General features: G+C 36.8%; 1 protein-coding gene across 1 annotated transcript in view; it reads left to right on the top strand.

Moving 5' to 3' along the window:
* LOC133528838 (bicaudal D-related protein homolog) overlaps positions 1–23495 on the top strand; it is a 141665-nt gene that overhangs the window by 80789 nt on the left and 37381 nt on the right. The window contains exon 2 of the mRNA XM_061866325.1: positions 15482–15622. Coding sequence (XP_061722309.1) covers positions 15482–15622 — 141 coding nt within the window. The remainder of the gene's footprint in view (positions 1–15481; positions 15623–23495) is intronic.

Below are 23495 nucleotides of genomic sequence, written 5' to 3'. Positions count from 1 at the left end.
GAATTGACCTCCTGCGCATGGCGAAATGAGACAATGCGCGCTTTTTGCGGAAATCGTTGCTCAAGCGGGGCGTGCGACCTTTGGGGTGTGGACCGAGGCAGAGGAGGCAGCGAGAAACTCAATATCACTGCGTTTTTCTCCGGAATTTTTTTTTGACATTTAGATAATATTTTTGGTAGTAGGCGCCCCTTATTACCAGACGATCACAAAAGAACGCGACGAGTTTAGCGAAAAGGACCCATCGTCTAACATGTATCATTTAAATGAATGACTTTTATTTTTGGCAAAAAGTTCAAATTTTATTGACTGTGGATTGCATCCTCCCTAAATTTCGGCCAAAATCATTAAGATGGATAATAGACTTCGTCAAAAAAAGGCATTTGAAACACTCGTGGTTATTAACCTGGGAGCGGTTCATATACCTACCTAAAGATCTTTCTTTAAGTGGGAATAAGTAAAGGGGATGAGTGCTAAAAACAAAACACATCCAAACTTGGGAAACTAAAGCCTGTAACAAGTTGCACGGTGTATGTTAGTGAAGAAAATATAAGTCTGGCAAGTTTTGTTGGAATTTTTAAATATTTTCTACTTACCTATAAACCTGCGTATATTCCTAATTTGTGTCGAAGTCTAGAAAATAGCGAGTGACGTATGTATTCATGAATGTAAATGTGTTGTTTACCATAAGGAAAATTATGAAATCTATTTATAATATACATATAATCTGTAAATATATAGTGACGTATAAGATCTAATTTTATGAATAAATAATTGAATTAAATTGACGAGATTTGCTTGTATATAAATAACCTGTCAAAGCGTCCTTATGCTAAGCGACAAAGTGGCACTTTTTTCTTGGAAACGACACATTTACATTCATTAATGCATACGTCACTCGCTATTTTCTTTTGATTTAAACCCCCAAATATTATCATATCGGTAAGATTAAATCTTTATTACGGCCTTATTTTTAAGATGTAATTAAACTAATACGAAGAGCACTGGAACGTGACACCGTTACCTAAACGAAAGCACCATGATCTCAGACAATTGTTTCGGGTTAAACGTTCTTTTACCCACGACTAAAAACTATGACATACTTAACTAATTGAATTTGTTTTTATTGACGATTGTTTTTTGGTCGATGACGCTTAATATGTGAGTACAGTTTACAAAATAATATTAAAATAATTAATCTGTGTTTTCTTTTTTTATACTACGTCGGTGGCAAACAAGCATACGGCCTGCCTGTTAGTAAGCAGTCTCCGTAGGCTATGGACGCCTGTAGCTCCAGAGGAGTTACATGCGCGTTGCCGAACCTAACAGTCCGCATCTTTTTTGAGTTGAGTTCTGGCAACCTTACTCACCGGCAGAAACACAACACTATGAGTAGGGTTTATTTAGTGTTATTTAGCTACTGTTTGTCGTGTGTTTGAGTTGTGTGAGATATGTATATCTAATCTTAATCTTACTACTTTTCTGAATGTTCCTCCTTTTCTTGTTTTTTCCTATTATTTTTTATATTTTTTCTATTTTTCATTTTGATTTCGAATCTACCTGCCGTATGAAGGCATTATTTTTTCTTAATTTTCGTAAAATAAAGCGAACGTATGGTTAAATTATTTATGAGAAGGAATTTGAAAGGTTTTGAAAATAATTATACGCTTTGTACAAAAATTAAAAAGGTTATCTGGTAGAGAATGCCTTATGGCATTAAGTTCGCCTTTTGTACAGTGTGTTTTATTATGTGCAGTAAATATTAAATAAATACAATATTTTATATGGGCCGCCTTGCAAAAAATGCATTAAGATAGATCGGAGGAACGCCTACTATTTATATATATAGTAAACAGGGTCCATGTGGAACTACCCAGACTTTGTAATATCGATAATACCATGGTTGCAATAAATAAATAAATATATAAATATAAACACCTCAACAAGTCGGAAACATACAATACAAGACGAAGACATTCTACTGTTAATATGCAAAGCGGTAGAAAATTTACAGAAATTGTTGAAATATCATAAATACTCCAAACTTTTTATGCCTTTTTAGGGTTCCGTAGCCAAATGGCATAAAACGGAACCCTTATAGTTTCGCCATGTCCGTCTGTCTGTCTGTCTGTCTGTCTGTCTGTCTGTCTGTCTGTCTGTCTGTCCGAGGCTTTGCTCCTTGGTCGTTAGTGCTAGAAAGCTGAAATTCGGCATGGATATATAAATCAATAAAGCCGACAAAGTCGTACAATAAAATATAAAAATTTTTTTTTTTGAGGGTACCTCCCCTACACGTAAAGCGGGGGTGAATTTTATTTTTTGTTTCAACCCTACAGTGTGGGGTATCGTTGGAAAGGTCTTTCAAAACTAATAGGGGTCTTCAACAAACATTTTTTGATAAAGTGAATATATTCGGAGATAATCGCTCCGAAAGAGAAAAAAAATGTGTCCCCCCCCCCCCTCTAACTTTTGAACCATAGGTCCAAAAAATATGAAAAAAATCGTGGAAGTAGAGCTTAAGAAAGACATTAAATGAAAACTATAGCGGGCATGATCAGTTTAGCTGTTTTTGAGTTATCGCAAAAAGTTTCTCCCATAGTAAAAAGACTTAATTTAGGTACTGATTATGCAAATTTGCCTATTTGTTTAACTCGCGTGAAAGGTACCGTTTCATCCCTTGGTTAACAATTTACTTTTAAGCTCCAGTTTAGCTTATTGTGACGGAAGAGTAACTACGGAACCCTACACTGAGCGTGGCCCGACATGCTCTTGTTTACAAATAATTTGGTCAAGGGGAAATGAAAGGAAACTGGCGCGGGACCTGTCTGCCTTCCTGTCCTGGCGCTATGCAAATCGAGTTGCGTAGCGAGCTGGCACTGTAATCAGCAACACTCACTGACCTGTCCTAAACCTTAATCCTTTACAATACAAATTAAAATCATTTAACTGTATGACTGGATGTTGGTACAAACAGTAAATTCAATTGACCTTTTACAGACTCTATGTGTTTGGAATAAGGTCTAATTGTCGCATCGGACATATTGGCGCACTCAATCGTAATATATATCTATGTTGTGATTCTGCGATAACAGGTGAACCGCTATGAAGATTAATGGGGGGTGGTGACATGTGTGTTCCAGACAGCGTAGTGTGAAGTAACAGGCGGAACAAAAAGCATAGACTGACCACTTTAACTTTGCACAAACTTGACGTAACACGACATGAAATTTATGAAAACAACTTGGAGTAGTCCGAATCTACCTAAAGTACTTACGCCTTCAAAAAGCTTGCTCTAAAGTTCATTCCCTCATCACTCTGAAAAAAAAAAACTATAAAAATAACCAATCGTATGACAGAGAATCACGTGGTCCTGCGAGCTTTGATTTTATGACCATATGACATGTTCATAGTACGCGTTAATTAAGTTCATCTGTTACGAGTTCTGGCTCTGAGTCCATAACGACATTATTTTGGATGTTAATAACACTAATACGGATATTCTAAAACAGGGGTTTTCTATTTAAGCTCAGGGTGCCTAGCCAAAGTGACAATCGCTTGCGCTACGACAACGAAACGCTTTGAGTTTCTCTATCACAGTCACAGTTGCGTTTCGTTCGCTACAGAGCGTAAACGATTGGCATGCTTGCTACGCACCCTGTTGTCTTTAAGCTTTGTCCTTTGTCGACTCATTACGGGTCAGATATCGGGTCGGAAGGTCTATCAGTGGAGTGGAGAAGCGCTGGTGGCCTAGCGGTAAGAGCGTGCGACTTGCAATCCGGAGGTCGCGGGTTCAAACCCCGGCTCGTACCAATGAGTTTTTCGGAACTTATGTAGGTACGAAATATCATTTGATATTTACCAGTCGCTTTTCGGTGAAGGAAAACATCGTGAGGAAACCGGACTAATCCCAACAAGGCCTAGTTTACCCTCTGGGTTGGAAGGGCAGATGGCAGTCGCTTTCGTAAAAATTAGTGCCTACGCCAAATCTTGGGATTAGTTGTCAAGCGGACCCCAGGCTCCCATGAGCCGTGGCAAAATGCCGGGACAACGCGAGGAAGAAGGAAGAAGGGGAAGGTCTATCAGTGGAACATCACTTCAAGCCCAATATTACCGAATTCCTCCCCGCGTTGCCGACATGCCAATCGTGAACGCTCCGTAGCGAACGAAACGCAACTGTCACTGTCGCACGAATACGGAAGAGTGATAGAGAGAGATAACTACGCTACGGAGCGTTAACGATTGGAATGTTGGCTACGCGGGCTGTTCACGTAATTGTAAATTGTTAAAATTAGACAAAGTGACAGACAAAATGCAGATTTGTGTACAAGATAAGCATTCTCCTGAGAGAAATCTCGTTAACTAGGTTCGTAATTCGTGACCGTATTACAAAACAATATGCCCATTATGTCATATTGTCAGAACACCGTTTTGGACGTCATCTTCAGGTTGCCTTAGTCACATTTATTGTGAATTTGTAAGTTGTTTCATCAGCGTGTTTTGTAATTTCATTGTTGTTCTGGAGACATAATTATGATTATGCGTATACTGTGTATGAAATATTTTCATTTTACTTATTTGTTATTATTTAAATTTATGTAGTTGTCTTTTTTATTATATAAGAAAATCTTTACTGAAACATTGCAGTGTAAATCAAAAGAACTGCCTCGCTAGTGAATAGGATACGGAGCAGCTCTAACGGCATCCTGAAAATGTTTGTAGGAAAGCCTGATTCTCCCATGCACAAACATATTAATAAATTAATGATCATGGGTTGTTTAATTGGGTGAATTTTAATTTTGAATTTTAATTTAATTTAGTTATTTTCTTGTGAATTTTAAGTTAATTTATTTATAATATGTGAATTTCAATTTAATTTATTTATTTATTTTTAAATATTAACAATAGATTTTAAGTCACTATGTACCTAACCCCAATGGATCCTAGTTATCTAAATAAAGAAATTAATTATTATTATTAAATCAATTAAATTTAAGCGTCATTTTTGTTTAATTTTATGTTACAGATATTTTAATTTGTATAAAAAGGTAACTAATGATAAAATTATGTCAGTAGGTATTTACTAGTACCTATTCATACTCATTTATTAGATACATATTATATTACACGTCAAATTTTACATTAAATTAAATGGATTAGGTTACAATGATATTATTAATACAGTTTAGGGTTTTATTAGTATTAAAAAAATGACAAATATTTTTTACAATTGTGAGGACATTGTTAAACCAGTAATATATGATCGCGCGCCATATTGCGGAATTTCATTGGAACTAAATTTTTCATATTAAACTGAACTGTCACCTACATGAGAATAACAGCGCCCTCTTGACAATGATCTTATATTTCTGGTCGGGCTTTAATTGGATTTGTTCCATAACATCATAATTTGAAATGTCAATTAAAAAAGATTTCATTCAAATTCATCTGTGTAATATTTTCTAAATTTTTGTTCATTATAATCAATAGCTCAGATAACGAAAAAAAGTAGTCTAAAGTTTTTCACAGAAAGCAAATTATTCTAAACAAACTGCAACATGCATGCTATGAAGAGATTACATGGTAGATAGTGTAGATACCTCGGATGCTACTGCAATTGCTTTCGATTCAACATTTGTGCAACTTTCTAACGCGTTTCTATGGTGCATATCTAATATGTTTATCCTATATCAGTCTCTTTTACCATAGTTGTCATATGTCTAAAGTTTATCGTATAGCTGGGCCCACTCTTCAACTTATTGCTTATAACCTTTTAACCGCTTAGATTTATTATCGAGCGTGCTCGTGTCACCGCCGGTATGAAGTTACACGAAGTGTTGTCTTTTTTATTAGCTGGATATTGTATGTCTTTTATATCAGACTATGGTGGTTAGTTATTTTAATCGGAATGACCTCATCCATTTTAATTTTGTGTTATTTATTAATTTTATTATCTATATTATTGACATGTTATTATAATATTTTTTTTTGTTTAAATTTGATATGATTTTATACTGTGTATCTGCATGGATTTTTTCCTTATGAGCAATAAAGATATTGATTGATTGGTTAAAAGGTTAATTTACCTGGAGAGATGCTTTCTCGTGGTAAGTTCGCGTCTACTTTCATGCCCTGTTATTTTGTATTTTTTATTGAAGTTGTATATAAAAGCAATTCAGCATAATCCACGTTTTTACCTGTGGATATTGCTTTGCTTCTATTTGATACACATATTTTTATGTCTTGGGGTATTAGGTAACCAGTAGTTTCATGGAACAAATATTTAATTTTATTTAATTTTATTTTATAGCATTTTTGGTTTCTCGTATATAATATAATATTTTCAAGCATACATTTGCGTCCACTGTACATGTAAGGTTGTCTGGAAGAGATCGCTTCTTAGCGATAAGACCGCCTGTTGTTACCTAACTTTTACGTGTTTTTTTCATTTCCTGTCTATTTTTAACTGTATGGTGCACAATAAAGAATATTTACTTACTTACATGTATGTTTTTACTAAGATCCATTATATATTACACAATCTAAATGTCGTCAGTCATATATCCATGGATGCTACCTGTCATTATGGCTATCGCTTGTCCTCGAGCGTCGCATCAGAAGGTCCTTAAATGTTCGTAGACATTAGGCTACGTAATTACGGAGCTTAGGCACAATATAAATATTGAATACAGTAAACAAGGTGTAACAAAAATAGTGGGGATCCGGGTTAAGATGGTTAGCTCTTTATCATTTGTCACCATGCCTGTCACGTTCTAACAAGTATGTAAGCGAGAAAGTGACAGGCATAGTGACAAGTGATAAAAATGGAACCATGATGCCGCCGCTGATTAGGAAAAAGGAGAAGGAAAAAAGATGTATTTGACGCGAATAACTTTTGTCCTCTGTATAGAGGGTTAAAGGGGGAATTTTTTTTTTCGCATCAAAAAAGCTTTTTTTCTATTTTTCCTAATCAGAACACGATACCGAATATGCAATTCACTTAAATGGATACCCACTATTTTTGTTACACCTTGTATTGATACGTGCTGATCATCGATGTCCGTATTTATCCGATGGCTATTTTGCATTGTATGCGCATACCTTATAATGATTGTGAAGTTATTAGTTTTTTGTTTTCACAGGCAATATTCTCAAATATGTTTACTTGTTCTGTAGAATCTTAATAATTTATTAATCTCTAGAAATGGGAGTAACAATAGTTCATAGAAAATTTTAGTAGTGTATAGAAATTATACAAAGACAAATATGTTCTATGTCATTACTTTTTAGAACAGTTCATAGGTATAAATGTTAGGTAGGTAAGTAGTCCATCTTAGGTAAAAAGAGTGGGTAAGTATTTATCTCAACAATATGCAACAATTTGATTGTGTAAGTAATGAAAAAGGTGCGGGTACAGCTTTCTGGATTTAAAAAACCTCCCTTGGGCAGCTAATTGGAGAGGTATCGGTATTATTTAGCGAATTATACAATTGACATAAAAAAGAGAACATTTAGTAGGTAACAAGAGTTTTTACGGAGTAGTTAACACTGTAACAGAATAATAAATAACATGTGTTTCATGAAGTTAGTATTTACCTAAAAGTTAACTTTATGAACGCATCCCTCACCGGGCTGGTCACGTGTATATCCTGGAATTCCTTTTGATGAAATTATCACAATGATTCAATTTTCGTTTGCACCTGTCATGTTGGTACGGTTTTAATTTTCGATTGACGTTTGTCACGGCTACGACGACAGGTAGCCAAAACTTACGCGATCCAAACCCTGGGTTTTTTATTTAATTCAATGGTTTTGATTTATTTATTTCACAATGTTACATTACAATATAATCTATACGACTAATCTATACGACTTTATATTATGATAGTTAACTAGGCAAATAACTATATTCAAGCAATTGTTGAATTCGATCAATAAATTTGAAATGCCTTACGGAGTCAAAGAACTGATAATTACACAATATTTATACTGTGTACAGACGAGCGCACATGATCGATTAGGATGCGCACAATGCCATGCGCAAGAGTCTGTCTGTCACGATTGCGCCTAATGCGCGCAGGCACGGACTAGGGTGGTGCACGACTGCCGCTGTCGGACCACATTTTGAATATCACTAACCTGCCCGCGTAGCCAACGTGCCTATCGTTCACGCTCCGTGGCGAATGAAACGCAACTGTCACAGTCGCACTAATATGGAAGAGTGATAAAGAGAAGTGACTACGCTACGCTACGGAGCATTAACGATTGTAACGTTGGCTACGCGACCTGTATTAAACTCCGTCAGGTAACAAAATATACTTAAACCAGTACCCCTAGTGTAAATATTTTCGACAGCGAAACGTTACGTACGCGTTTGCGTTAAGTGTCATTTTGTATGAGATTTTTGACTTTCCAAAACGTCCCGCTTGGCGCGCTGTTCAAAAACCCATACAAAATGAGACTTAACGCAAACGCGTACGTCACGTTTCGCTATACACTAAATTTACACTAGGGGCACTGATTTAATATTAGAAAATCATTCTGGATTACATATCGTAAAATCAGAAAACCACCCAACTATAGTCCAGTAGGTACTACAATCATTGTCCACAAAATTACCACGTAATTAAGAACTTACATAGGTATAAATACCAAATCTTCTTGTTAGTGTTGCCTAAGTATTTTCTTCCTTTTGTAAATATGTTTCGCTTTAGAACTGGTAGCAGTTTCTGAAAATTATAATATTATTTACACGTGAACGAAGATCAAATGAGCTGACAAATCACCTGATGGTAAGCGATTACCGTCGCCCATAGACGTCCGCGACACCAGAGGGGTTGTAAGTGCGTTGCCGGACTTTAAGATAGGGGTACGATCTTTTCTTGAAGGTTTGAAGGTGGTATCGGTCCGGAATTCCGGAAATACCGCAAGCGACAGTTCATACCAGAGTGTGGCTGTTCGAGGCAGGAAGTTTCTGGAGAAACGCACTGTTGAGTACTGCCAACCATCTAAGTGGTGAAGATAAACATGCGTAGGCCGAGTACATTTACAGCCGACAATTTGAGTCGCTCTTTGTCGAATGCGGTCCAGAACGGGCTGATTTTACAGAACGGTTATTGTCGTTATTTATTTTGGTATCCACCGTTTCACACAGTCCGTCCCTGCGCGCGCATAGTATGATAATGCGCAGCACACATGGGCACCGGACTATCGCGAGCACTTTCACTATTCTACCTTACCTATGCTGTCTGTCTGTCTGTCTGGATGCAAACAATCGAAAGGAAACTGAAGATGTCATTAACTTGTGCAACTCTGTTTTTTTTTTTTTAATAGATGCCAGGTTTGTTGATGTTTATTATTTGATTGGTATCAATCCTGTGTTCGTGTTGTAACGAAATAAAAAAAATGTATTTGCTAAGATACTTAAATATAGGCATTGTAATGTGAATGACTGGATTTACACACGCACACACATACCTTATTAAAAGTATGGAGTAAAAATAATAATTAAGAATTTAAACTTTACTGATAATTGAATTTTTGTTTTATAGCTACATGAAGTATTGTTGCGTGTGCGGCCTCTTCCTTTTGTGCAATAAATATACTTAATATATTAACCTTTTAACCGCCTTAGTATGATAAATAAGACATACAGTCTAAAAAATATAGTTAAACGTAAGTTGTTTTAATATATAAGAACAGATATCAGTTATTTTTTCTATCGGATTCAAAAATTTGCATTGGCTATATAACTATATTTATTTCAGTTAACATAATTTATAATTTATGAACCTCCAGGTCTTTTTGTTGTATTTTCCTTTTGTTGTGGTACATTTGTATTGCATTGTTGATATGTTTATACGACTGTTTGGCTTCTAAATAAAAAATAAAAAAAAACAATATCCAGTCTGATAAATAAGACAAAACTTCGTGTAACTTCGTACTGGCGGCGACACGAGCACGCACGATGAAAAATCATAAGCGGTCAAAAGGTGAAGGGCCGATGTTTAGGGTTCCGTAGCAAAATGGCAAAAAACGGAACCCTTATAGATTCGTCATGTCCGTCTGTCTGTCCGATTATTCATTTTTGTTTAACTCATCCGATAACTATTCCAACGAATTAAGTTACGAGAATGACACAACAGCATTTTGTTATCAATGGAATAAATCCTATCCGTCTGTTTAATTGGGGACTGGGAAATCGGCTGTAGGAGAAAATGGTCAGGCTAATTCATCACGAAACTTAGCATTCGGTATAAAAAAAAATTATGACAATCTTACACGGTTCGACCTAGCCCCAAACTAAGCAAAGCTTGTACAATGGGTACTAGGCGACGATGTACATACTTAAATAGATAAATACATACTTATATACATAGAAAACACCTATGACTCAGGAACAAATATCCATGCTCGTCACACAAATAAATGCCCTTACCGGAATTCGAACCCGGAACCATCGGCTTCATAGGCAGGGTCACTACCCACTAGGCCAGACCGATCGTGAAACAGTATAATAAGCAAATAGGCACATATCGTAACATGTGAACTATAGGGAGCGTGCATGAACTGTAGGAGGCAGCACAGGAGCCGTCAGATTTTTATTGGCACGAGGCGTAAATGTGATGTTTATTGTTCCGATGTAGTCCACAAGATGGCAGAACCTACTATGCACAAGAAAACACGTGACGTGTAAATGTAATGTTTATTGTTCCGATTCAGGCCACACGATGGCAGACCCTCCAACGCGCACAGTCCCTATAAAGAACGAAAGACGAAAATAATTCAAAATAACAGAGTCACGTTACTTTACAATAAAATACAAGAACAATGGTTAACAAAACAATTAGAAAATAGAAAATTTGACATTAGAAATTTGCCTTCGCCTTATCGCACGCTTGAGAGAAGACCCACTTACCATACTTGCATTATCAACTTATGTGAAGATCCGAACCAGAAACTATTCTCATTGAAAAACCAATACAGTAAGACCTCCACATCCGTGAAAGGTCTGCGTGGCAGGAGATCTTACATATAATGGTTAAGGTTACCAGAGTGACAGATCTAAGTTCGAAACTAGGGCGTTTTCTCAAGTCTTGTCTATTACTTTTACTCATAACAATACGCTGTTTTGTTTAAATGTCAACTTGAGATGGGAACTGGCGTGTCAAGGAATTTGAAGTCATAATATTATTGTGGTTGGTGTTATTATTGTATCTGGTTTCTTGACGGATGTCAGACGTTTGAAAGTATTGTTGTGTTGTAAACTCGACATCGGTATGGTACAAACTAGTGCAAAACGGTGCATTACAAAGCAAAGGTGGAATAACACTTGACAGCATATTTCACACAATAGTACATTACGATACAAGTGCGAAACCTAGGAAAATCGCAACGAGTGGCGATAAATTAAAACACGACTGAAGGAGTGTTTTAAATCGACACGAGTTGCGAATTACCTTTTCGCACGTGTATTGTGCAACGTTTTACAGTACATGACTCTCTTTAAATTTTCGACATACGCACATATAGTGCTAGTTACCGCACTAGGGCGGTAAATTAGGACCATATGTACTGTAAAATGTATTGAGACCTTATTGTAACGTATTGTGGCAAATAAACATTTCTAATTTCTAATTCTAAATAATTGAAAATCATCCAAACTGCACCAAGCGCGACTTTTAGATGGGTTGCAATAAATGTGAAAATGTATATTATGTACTGTACTGTGTTAAAAAAAATACCAAGATACCGATTACTTTGATGTAGTCTTATAAATAAAATAAAATAAAATAAATAAATAAATATTATAGAACATTATTACACAAATTGACTAAGTCCCACAGTAAGCTCAATAAGGCTTGTGTTGTAGGTACCCTGACTACGATATATATAATATATAAAATTATAAATACTTAAATAAATACATTGAAAACACCCGTGACTCAGAAACAAATATCCGTGTTCATCACACAAATATAAGCTCTTACCAGGATTTGAACCCGGGACCATCAGCTTCATAGGCAATTTCCAATAATTACTGGATTATTTATTTATTATAGTATTATGACATCAAGGGTGTTGAACCTTACTCTATAATATGCGTTTTATTTCCAGAATGAAGATGATACTTTATTTAGCCAATACTGTCCATTTTACAAAAAAAAAACCGTTCAAATTGTTAAAATTCATTCAACATGCTCATGTGCCTATTTCCCAGTACAATGTTCTTTAAACCTCATTACAAACAGTACGTTTACTCAAATGTCTTGTTGCAAACATAGACAATGACGTATGTTCTTTTGTTTCGAATCGAAACCAGCTGTTTACAGTACTACCTACAATTTGTAAGAGTTTTAACATCTTTTACTCTTAATTATTGTATGTACTTACATTGTGCGTGGTATGTTTAGGAAACAAAAATAGTTTTGTTTATTTTAATATGTATTTTACGTGACATTTATATATTACGAGTAATTTAAGTTAAAATCGCTATCAAAAACATAAATAAACACAAGCGAAACGCGTCAAGAACGAAATATGTTTATAATATATGTTCAGAATCAGTGCAGTATCATAGAAAACACCATTAATAATCTTGTCTATGTGTATCGGATCGGATCTTCAAAACTCCTGACCCGCCTTGAGCGGCATTGGGATTTTAAAAATCTGATCTTGATTTGATATTATGCACATTATTATTGACTATTTATGTTCGAAGTGCTTTGTGGGGAATCGCAACGTACGCATGCGAAAAATGTGAAAATTCATGACGCAAAATGTTCATACTATTTGACAGACGAGAGTTCAAATGTCAGGTATCTAATGTATTTCATATCCTACTCGAGCAGCCTTGCCGTCATGCTCAGACACAGGTCTAGCATGGCGCTTACGTTTGAAGATAATTGTCTGCAAAAGAGAAGCCGTCACGTCTATGAACATTCCATTAGAGCGAAAGAGACAGATGAAGAAACGTGACCAATTTTGAGCTTCATAGCTATTTCAATGTACCAGTAAGGCTAGCGGGCTGGAGAATACGAAAAGCTACTATGTATATTGAGGAGATATACAGTGTGATACATTGTTGGATTATACTGTTACAAAAGCAAATGTGACCGAAACCTGCAAAACGTCCCACTTTGTCGCTTGCCATGAGCCATAAGGACGCCTTGAGAGGTTATTCGTATAAAGATACAAGCAAATCTTGTCCTTATAGGGACCGTGCGCGTTGGAGGGTCTGCCATCTTGTGGCCTGAATCGGAACCATAAACATGCACATGTACACGTCACGTGTTTTCTTGTGCATAGTAGGTTCTGCCAACTTGTGGGCTACATCGGAACAAAAACATCACATTTCCGCCTCGCGCCAAAAATCTGACTGCTCCTGTGCTGCCTCCTACAGTTCATGCACGCTCCCTATGGCACGTGACAAAGTGGGACGTTTTGCCGGTTTCGGTCACAAATAATTTGCTCGCCGTCGGCAGTGTCCCTCACACCCTAGAACTGGCTAGAACCTAAATGGTCGCGTACTATGCGGTTTAAGAGGAATTTCTTCCCGCAGACGCTCCGGCTGTGAAATGAGTTCCCTGCTGAGGTTTTCCCGAGGGCCTACAGCATGGGGTTCTTCAAAAAAGGAGTGTACAGGTTTTTAAAGGGTTCGGCAACGCCCATGTAACACATATGGAGTTGCAGGCGTCGGTGTCATAGGCTACGGTGACTGCTTACAAACCAACTTGTTTGCCACCGACGTGGTATAATTTTTTTGGTTGCTCGCACTTTCGATATTTGACCAGCAATCCTGTACGTGTACAACGTGTATTGTACGCACAGAGCAAACATAAGGACCGACGTGTCAAAAGCTACAAGTAACGTCAAATCAGGATCATGTGTTTACATTGCGAATGCCTGCGCTCGCGCATCTAATCACACAACCAGTTTGTCTCAAGTGAGGTAATTGCATACGGTAATTTATAACTGCTACTTGTTAACGAATGATCTAATCTAACGTCGCTAACATAATTGCTTTGAGAAACTAAGTCTCTCTTCTTTCTTATGAGATTTGATTAATGTTGGTATTTATTTTTAGAAGTGTGGGTTGATGATGAATACCAAGTGAAGGTAGCGTTACAGAAAATGATGTTTAAATTCATGATTTTTCATAATCAGTTATTTTTGAATTTTTGAAAGAAGCGCTGGTAGCCTAACGGTAACGGCGTGCGACTTGCAATCCGGAGGTCGCGGGTTCAAACCTCGGCACCAATGAGTTTTTCGGAACTTATGTAAGAAATATAATTTGATATTTACCGGTCGCTTTCCGGTGAAGGAAAACATCGTGAGGAACCGGACTAATCCCAACAAAGCCTAGTTTTACCCTCTGGGTTGGAAGGTCAGATGGCAGTCGCTTTCGTAAAAACTAGTGCCTACGCCTAATCTTGCGATTAGTTGTCAAGCGGACCCCAGGCTCCCATGAGCCGTGGCAATATGCCGGGAGAACGCTAGAAAGAAGAAGAAGTTATATTTGAAATTTTGAGATCAGGTATTCGTGACAAGTCGTGATTTATCCTGAATTTGTAATACATCCTGCATCTATTGACAATACGAGCCTACAGGCGCGTACAATACATAGCTTTAATCGTTTTATGTTGAAAGTATTTAAACTCAAGGAAATTGTTATTGGCACTTAGATTTTCTTTGTAATGCTATTTTCCGCCGATATTTCCAATTTTTTTAACAAAATCTAAACGTGCAAAGACAGATCATTTTTACGTGGACTATTGAGCATTTTAAACGGATTTATCAACCTTTTCGCCGCCATTGACTTGATATAGTCAGCAAATTTAGTTCCCCCCTATCAAGTGACGTGAAATTGGTTCATTTGCGACATGACGTTTTAAAGGTTAAATATAGCCTCAGTCGCTGGGCAAACTTTAATTTAATTAGTTTTCCTAGTGAAACAAATGCTCATCAGATCAAATCGTCAATTGATTGCCTGCAAAAAACCGGCACCGGCAGAGGAAGTAACTTCTTTGTACATTTCCCGTCTATTGTTTATGGTGGAAAGAAAGGTACTATTCGTAGTTATGGTATTTAGTATTCAGGAATGTCATTAATGTTGTCATTGGTCACAATGTCACAATGTGTCGTTGATATGCAGTGATTTCTAACGATTGTGTTTTGTTTTTGTTTTATAAATTATGTAAAACACCCAAGAGCAATGACAATTGATTACTTTTTATATGTATACATTACATACAGTATAAATGACGATACATTCCTGATAAAAGATCATTATATTATTAATAAGTATATATATAAACAAAACATAACAGTATGACTATGCGTCACAAACGCATTTTACCAAATTATATTATTTATTTCATGTCACGCCTCCAAGAAGTGGCCACGGACCACTAGAATTTTATCCTTCCTAGATACATGAAACTTGACTTCATACATCATACCTATTAACCATATATATTGTTCACAGGAGTTGGAGCAAGAGAAGCACCTGCTGCGCCGTCGGCTGGACACGGCACAGGGAGAATACGAGGCGCGTATACTGGAGCTGCAGAACGACATTCGCGAGCTGACCACTAAAATCGGGTCACGGGACACTTCTGTCAAACAGGTACGTTACAATACAAAAACACGCGTCGGCTGGACCCGACACAGGGCGAATACGAGGCGCGCATACGGGAGCTGCAGAACGACATTCGCGAGCTCACCACAAAAATCGGGTCAAGGGACACTTCTGTCAAACAGGTACGTTACAATACAAAAACACGCGTCGGCTGGACCCGACACAGGGCGAATACGAGGCGCGCATACGGGAGCTGCAGAACGTCATTCGAGAGCTCACCACTAAAATCGGGTCAAGGGACACTTCTGTCAAACAGGTATAGTAGGAGCAATTCGGTATCTTTCTGCGAGGTACAGCAGCCGAAAGGTTGTAGCAGGTGATCAGTGACCAGCCGGGTCATACATAGACTAAAAATACGCGTTCTGTACTCGAAATTTAAATATTCTGAAGCTTAAGGGTGCGTTTCGACCAAAGATGTGCAACGATGCTTTGCGAAGGGTGTGTCTGCTAAGAACCAATAGAGTCACTTCATTTGTTTTCCTCGCTGCATTGATTTTATGTATTCTTAAAAATATATTCCTCGCAACGCATCCTCACACATCGCTGGTCGAAACGCACCCTTATTGTTGTGACTTCCTTCTAAAACGTAGTGATTATATGCTCTTTGCTTCCTTCGCTCAAAACAGGCGCCGCGCCGAGTTGAGACTTAAGAGTAGTTGAGACTATCAACATATTCAATCATTGTTCTTAACTTTCGGGTACATAACCTGTGTGAACCTAAACCTAATATGTATTATGTAACTAATTATTAAGGAATATTTTTCTCTGAAAGCTGGCTTAAAGAGACAGCGTAAAATACAACTTTGCAGGTGGGTTATCTACTTTTCTAAGTGCCATCCGGCATTTGTTATATATCTTACCATTCTTACCTACTACGAGTAGGTAAGTGCAAAAATCTCCTGTGTTTCTTTGGTTCCGCCATCGATTACCAGATTTCCTGCTTGAACGAACTCCAATGGTGTTTTTGTACATAATACCGATCTCCATTCTGCCTCGTTTATAACTAGTACAAAACTTCTTACCTATAACAAAAAATTAAAGCGCAAACGCAGCGCTGTCAAGACCACACCTTATTAAGTTTTTCTTTCCTAAAGAGCAGAGCAGAGGGCCTACTTCGAACCACGTGCGACATGCTTCCTCTCTGTCACACTTACGTACGAATTTACGAGTGCAACAGAGAGGCAACATGTTGAACGTGGTTTGCGGTAGGCCCTCAGAGACCATGCGCACTGTCAGTAAAAACTGAATTCTTTCATTTTTTGTGATATTACGTCCGGCTTTAACACAATATTGCGGCCATAGGTCGAAGAAATTGGTTCGGCTTAACTTTACGGTCAAAACTTTCTTAGACAAAAATCGTCTAGACTAGAACTAAATAGGTGAAAGGTAAAAAATGTGAGGTCAATCTTATCGTAATATATTTAGGCTTAAATTATAACAAATTGGGATGGCAATTGAAGTTATTTTTAAATTTTAGTGTTTATTTCCGATTTTACGAATATTGCGTGGTTATTAAATTAGGCAGACTTTAGGCAAATATTTGCTTAGTAAAACTCAACAGTAAGTAGCTTAGAATTTTAATTTTCAGAGAGCCATTTCGGATAGTAGTTTTTAATAAATTAGTAACAAATTAATTTTGCACCCATTAAATGAGCACGCATATAATTAGCAGCGTGTAAGTACCTATAAAAAAGATTTATGCTTATTGGTTGATCATTATTTGTTACACAAAATTATTCGAAGGAATGACAGCAAAAATAAACTTAAAACCCAAATTTTTCAATGATTGTATCGTATCGTAGTAATGCGATCAGGATTATTCACGATTTAGAACTTAATCAACATCATCTAGCCCGTTCGTTAGTGTCAGTACATAAGTAAATCTAGATTAGGTAAAACACATTTATGAAACCGTTTTCATGTGTTGCCTTCTCTCCTTTTTTGCATCGTCTCTTGCAATGCGACGTAAACCACAACTCCATTACCACCATTACCTTTCATAACAACACAACATCATCCCAGTGTCACATAATTAATTCATTAGAGATATAAAACATCACACAGACCTTACGGATCCAGCCGCCCGTACATTCGCGGGGACTGGACCCAAAAAATTTTATAATAAAAAAAAATAAAAAAAAAACCACAACTCCTGATGATTTCGTGCAATCTTTGTTATAGTACTTATATGATTCACTCAGTCGAGACCTAGACAGTAAAAATAACTATACTATTTAGTATTGCTTAGATCCAGACTGATTATATACACGCGATCTTAATATAGATGTTATATTATTCATACGTATTCCATTTAAAATGAGTACGAGTACCTAGTTGCATATTGTTACGTCTGGACGTTGCACTTGTTAGGTACAGTGCAGAATTTATGTCTGATATTAAATTACTTATCAGCCTTTCTGAAATATATAATTTGGCCATAGATGAGAATAAAGTGGAATGATACCATCGTTCACACGGATAGATAACTGATAATATGTAATCTTTATGCAAAGATTCAAATCCTGGCTCGTACCAATGAGTTTTTCTTAACTTATGTACGGAATTTGACGACCAGTTTGGCCTAGTTGGCCTAGTGGGTAGTGACCCTGCCTTCGAAGCCGATGGTCCCGGGTTAAATCCTGGTAAGGGCATTTATTCGTGTGATGAGCATGGATATTTGTTCCTGAGTCATGGGTGTTTTCTATGTATTTAAGTATTTATAAATATTTATATATTATATATATCGTTGTCTAAGTACCCTCAACACAAGCTTTATTGAGCTTACTGTGGGACTTAGTCAACTTGTGTAATAATGTCCTATAATATTTATTTATTTATATCATTTGATTACCAGTAGCTTTTCGGTAAAATATAATATCGTGAGGAAACCTGCATACATCCGCGAAGATTTTCAAAGGTGTATGGGAAGTCTCCTACCCGCATTGGGCCAGCGTGGGGACTATACTACAAACCCTCTCGTACATGAGAGGAGGCCGGTGCCCAGCAGTGGGACGTATATAGGCTGAATTATTATGCAAAGGTACAGATGCAGTCCACCTGACTAATGTGTCACATATTCCAAAATTGCTAAATTTCTAGAAGATAAATATACGGAGATTTAAACTTTCCGTTTCCAAAACAGAAATTTTAATGAAATTTTCCAGAAATTTCTGAAACCATTTCCACAACACTTTTAGGAAAACGTCCGCAACTTGCACATCTAACTGTACACCTAACTGGCAGTTTAGAGAACACTCTTAATAGCAACAGCTGTTAGAAGTTAATATACATAGCAACTACTGATTGTACCCGGAAACTCAGCTTACGACCTCAGTTTTCAACTTAGTCCGCAAGAAAACTGTCATTTTTTGGTCCCCAGGAAACAGCGGAGGCAATTAGTTAATTAACACTAAATATAATAAAGTTACTTAATTAACAGACTGCCAAATTTTAATAGTGAATTTACTCTTTTGACGGCAATTTCATTCTAAACAAAGACCAGACTACAATAACCCCTAATTTGTCCGAAACGGGCTAAAACAATGTAAGTACCTCTATCCTTGGCCCTTGCATCGACAAAAAGCCAAATGTGATTAGCATCGTGGCCGGATCATATCGCGCGAACCGAGCCAAGGCCAGGCATTGTTGGCTTTGGACAATATTAAAACGAGGTTATGTGTTCTGGTTACGATTTTAATAATGAAAAGAGTACTGGAAGAGGTAAATACATGATGCATTACGTGTAAATTAATGTGTAGAACTTGTAAATAAATAATCAACTAACAATAGCAAATAAAATCTTTCAGGACGGTTTTAACCCACCTACTTTTAAATGTCATATCGTTATGAAACTACGATTTTTCATAGGTAAATACCATTCTTTAATAAACCTGACACCTGATGGTTCCCGAAGACCGGGCAAAGTTGAGAAGATTGAGTAGGAAAGCGCACCCTGGCGCTAGGCTGAAGAAGAAGACCATCATTTACGATTCTCTTTGCTGTTTCTGCTACACAAAGGTTGTCTGGAAGAGATCGCTCTTTAGCGAAAAGACCGCCTGTTGTCTGCTTCTACATTTAATCAATTGTATAATCTTTTCTTGTATCTTTATACTGAGTTGTGCCAATGAAGTGTATATCTATCTATATATCTATGATAACCGGTACCGTAAAATGTGCATGTCTACTTTGCTCCTCACTACACAGGTAAATTGTGCTCCAACACTTTTATATCTTCTCTTCTTCAAGTGCCGTCTGCTATATCAGTTTCGCAATCATCACAACAATCTGAATCTTCGACACAGCAGTTCTGAAAAGTGACTGTGTGCTTTTTTGGAACCATTAGCGTATATTTCTAAGCCACGATATTCTTCTTCCTCCGACACTTCTTTTACCAAGAATCTTGCCTTGTATTATCAACTGGAAAAGCTCGTACTTTTGGTTTCTCATTATGTGGCCTAGATATTCAAGCTTCCTCCTCTTTATTGCTTTTTAACACTTTTATGTATGAAAACTATATCACAACCTTATTTGAGTATTACAACATGATGGTAGTGATGGTCTACATTAAATCGGGAAACATAAATATCAACATAACTACCACAATATAATAATGTCAAAATTTGAATTAATTTTCGAGTTTGGGAGAAATTTTAGAACAAAGTAGGCACATTTTACGGTAACAATAACCATATTGCTGCTCTGATGATGAAGCGAGAAGCCATCTTCCAGTATCCATATACTGGAACTTCACTAGCTAAACACTATAACAGTAAAACACTACTGTTTTAGATAATTGGATTCGTTTTGACACTTTTGATTCAAAAGTTTTGACTTATCCAATAGGGAGCGTGCATGAACTATAGGAGGCAGCACAGGAGCCGTCAGATTTTTGGCGCGAGGCGTAAACGTGATGTTTTTTGTTCCGATGTAGCCCACAAGATGGCAGAACCTACTATGCACAAGAAAACACTTGACGTGTAAATGTGCCTGTTTATGGTTCCGATTCAGACCACAAGATGGCAGACCCTCCAACGCGCACGGTCCCTATAAGCTTAAGGCGTAACACTTTACGCCCGTGAAAAGCGAGTTTTTAAAAATTACAATTTCGACTATTTAAGTTACAATATTACATATATGAAACAAAGAGTGTAACATACGGTGATGACAATTAATAAACGAAATCCGTTCACTTCTGAACTGTACACAGAAAATCTTATTAGAAGGATATTGACGTGTAGCTAGAGTTCAAATGTTAACAAAGATTCTACAAATGGATTACAATAACAAAGTCGATTCTTAAAGAAACCCTTCAAATGCCCACTTTTCCAGGTAATTAGCATTTCGGCGACTGTAATCCTATTTGTGACAGTTGAGGGGGTTGCTGAAGCCAAACTCGTTTACACGTTTCGGACAATGTGTTTCGATGAATGAAAGTCTCGTTTTATCAGCACACGAAGCACAAATGTTGATTTTGTATTTTTTATCTCTTTTATATAGTTATTTAATATCGCAATATAGTTATTTACGTGAAACATACAGCCACAACAGGCATTGATGAGAGCAATATACATATAGTACGGTTGGAAATAAAAAATAAGATTATCATATTTTAGAAGTGGCCATTATCTGGACGAAGATATGTAAATAGATCCCACCCATGTGCCACTATATCCGGAATGAATTCCCTGCGAATTTTAGTGAGCTTACACAAAATGCTATAGTAAAATGTAAACAACAATAGCGAGCTTATGGAGTCGACATTAGCAATAAAATTCAACTCATATTCATACTCATACTCATTCATCTAATTAATTACTGATTTTAATTTTATAATCAAGGACAAGAACGTTGACGAGTTTGTAAACGTTCCTTTAATTTTGTCTTTGAATATATAAATATGACAAATAAGAATAATCGTTACATATCCTTGGCTATAAAATTAAAATCAGTAATTAAATAGATAAATGAGTATGAATATGAGTTGAATTTTATTGCTAATGTCGACTCCATAGCTCGCTATTAGTTTTACCATGCGATAAAAACTCGGATGTCTAGTAATTAGTAACATTAGTAATTAATTTTTTTAACAAAATCTTGAAAATAAATAAATAATTTAGTTTATATGTAACAAATCTGCAACGCTGGCTCCGTCAGATTCCGATTCATAATATGTATATTCATACTTTACTTGGGTATATTTTATTTGCCAAGCTTAAAAATGGAAATGAGCGTACAGGTATGACCTAATATTTATGACGTATTTTCCACCAACTTCCACGGACATTTTCCACGCAACGTGACATACAGTTTCAGTCAAGGGCAAGCCTCATAACTAAAATTGCGTAATTTCCACGTATTTGTCCCCAAAACACACGCTCAATGTTACACACCCATAAATTAGCTTATAATGGACTTGCTGGATCTAACAGCACTGTTGGGAATTATAATGAAATGCTTAATAGGTGTTTTATGTTTGTTTCGATTAGCAGTGACAAATTAAGTGGCAATTAAATCGTTTGGACTTTTAACTACCTACTGTTTTCCACGTTTGTCTAAAGTACTTAAGAAACAAAATGGTTTCTAAGGCAATCACTCATTGCATGTGTCAGTACTTGGAGTGTCATAGGTAAAATATTTGTTTATTATTACTCTCTTACTACTAAACTTCATTTACTTCAAATTGTAGCTTTAGGTGTTGCCAAATTTCTGCCACAACCTTCTCAGTTAACATGAATGCCAAGTAGCAGTATCATTATTAAATTGTCAACTCGGATGTCGAAACAGCCGTACTGTCCCTGCTAGTCGACAATCAACAGAGGATGCCAGAACATTTGGTTTTCCGTCTGTAAACACATCCTTAATCATTAGAACTACCGGAATTTGTTTTAAACTATGAGCGACAGAGATTTGACGTTATTTCATTGGGACATTTTTTAATATTGGATAAATAAATAAATAAAAAGATATGTGTAGATTTCGCAGAGTTCTCAGATTATAATTTTTTGAGAAGCTCTGGAACCCATACATTTAGACGGATTTCTTGACATCCGTCAAAATTAATGGGTTGCGCCTAGAGTTTGCACGACGGATCTGAAGTGTATGGGAAGATCCGCCGATCCCTGGCCGATCCGGATCCAGATCCCGGTCATTTCATACATTTCTGATCCGGTCCGGAAATCCGGTTTACAAACCCTAGTCGCGACTCCTTAGAGTCGTTAGATTCTTTCACATACGAGTATATGACAATCAAGAGATATTTTTCCTTCTTCTTGGCCTACGTTGAAGGGGTGCCCTCAGGCTTAAACTCATTATTTTCTTTTTTGATTATGAGTGTCTTAGCTCATGTCACTACTACGTTTGCTTAACATGATCAAAGCGTGTCGTCAAATACCCTAATGGTAATGATGTATGTCAAGTAAACATACCTGATCCCAATTAAAAATGTCACGTTAACAAAATTTGTTTACCTCATTATGCAATTCGTCTATATCTTGTGCCGACAATGTCGCAACCCGTCACGGCTTGCGACGTCCTCCAGGCTGTCTTGTTAAAAAACTCTTTCGCAAAACAAACTCATAGCAAAATCAACTTTATCAACAAGAACTTTAACGCTAAATTCCCCTGTTGGATAACGCAAAATTAGTTACACCCATTAATACGATTAACCACGCTTGATGTTTAGATCAACATTTTAAGGTTCGGATCTCGGATGGACTTGCATAAACCATGTTTTGAAACCAAGGGCTGTTATTAGAAATCTTTTAACAGCCTACGCTATCTCAAATTGGGTAATTAGAAACATTTACGGAAGCTAAATGGGATATTCCGGCAATTTTTGGCGGGCTATTGTTTTGTGATAGTT

The sequence above is a fragment of the Cydia pomonella genome, chromosome 20, assembly GCF_033807575.1.
Source record: "Cydia pomonella isolate Wapato2018A chromosome 20, ilCydPomo1, whole genome shotgun sequence".
NCBI lineage: Eukaryota > Metazoa > Arthropoda > Insecta > Lepidoptera > Tortricidae > Cydia > Cydia pomonella.
Note: the sequence above shows the minus strand (reverse complement) of the source record. Positions and strands in the feature narration are given on the sequence as shown.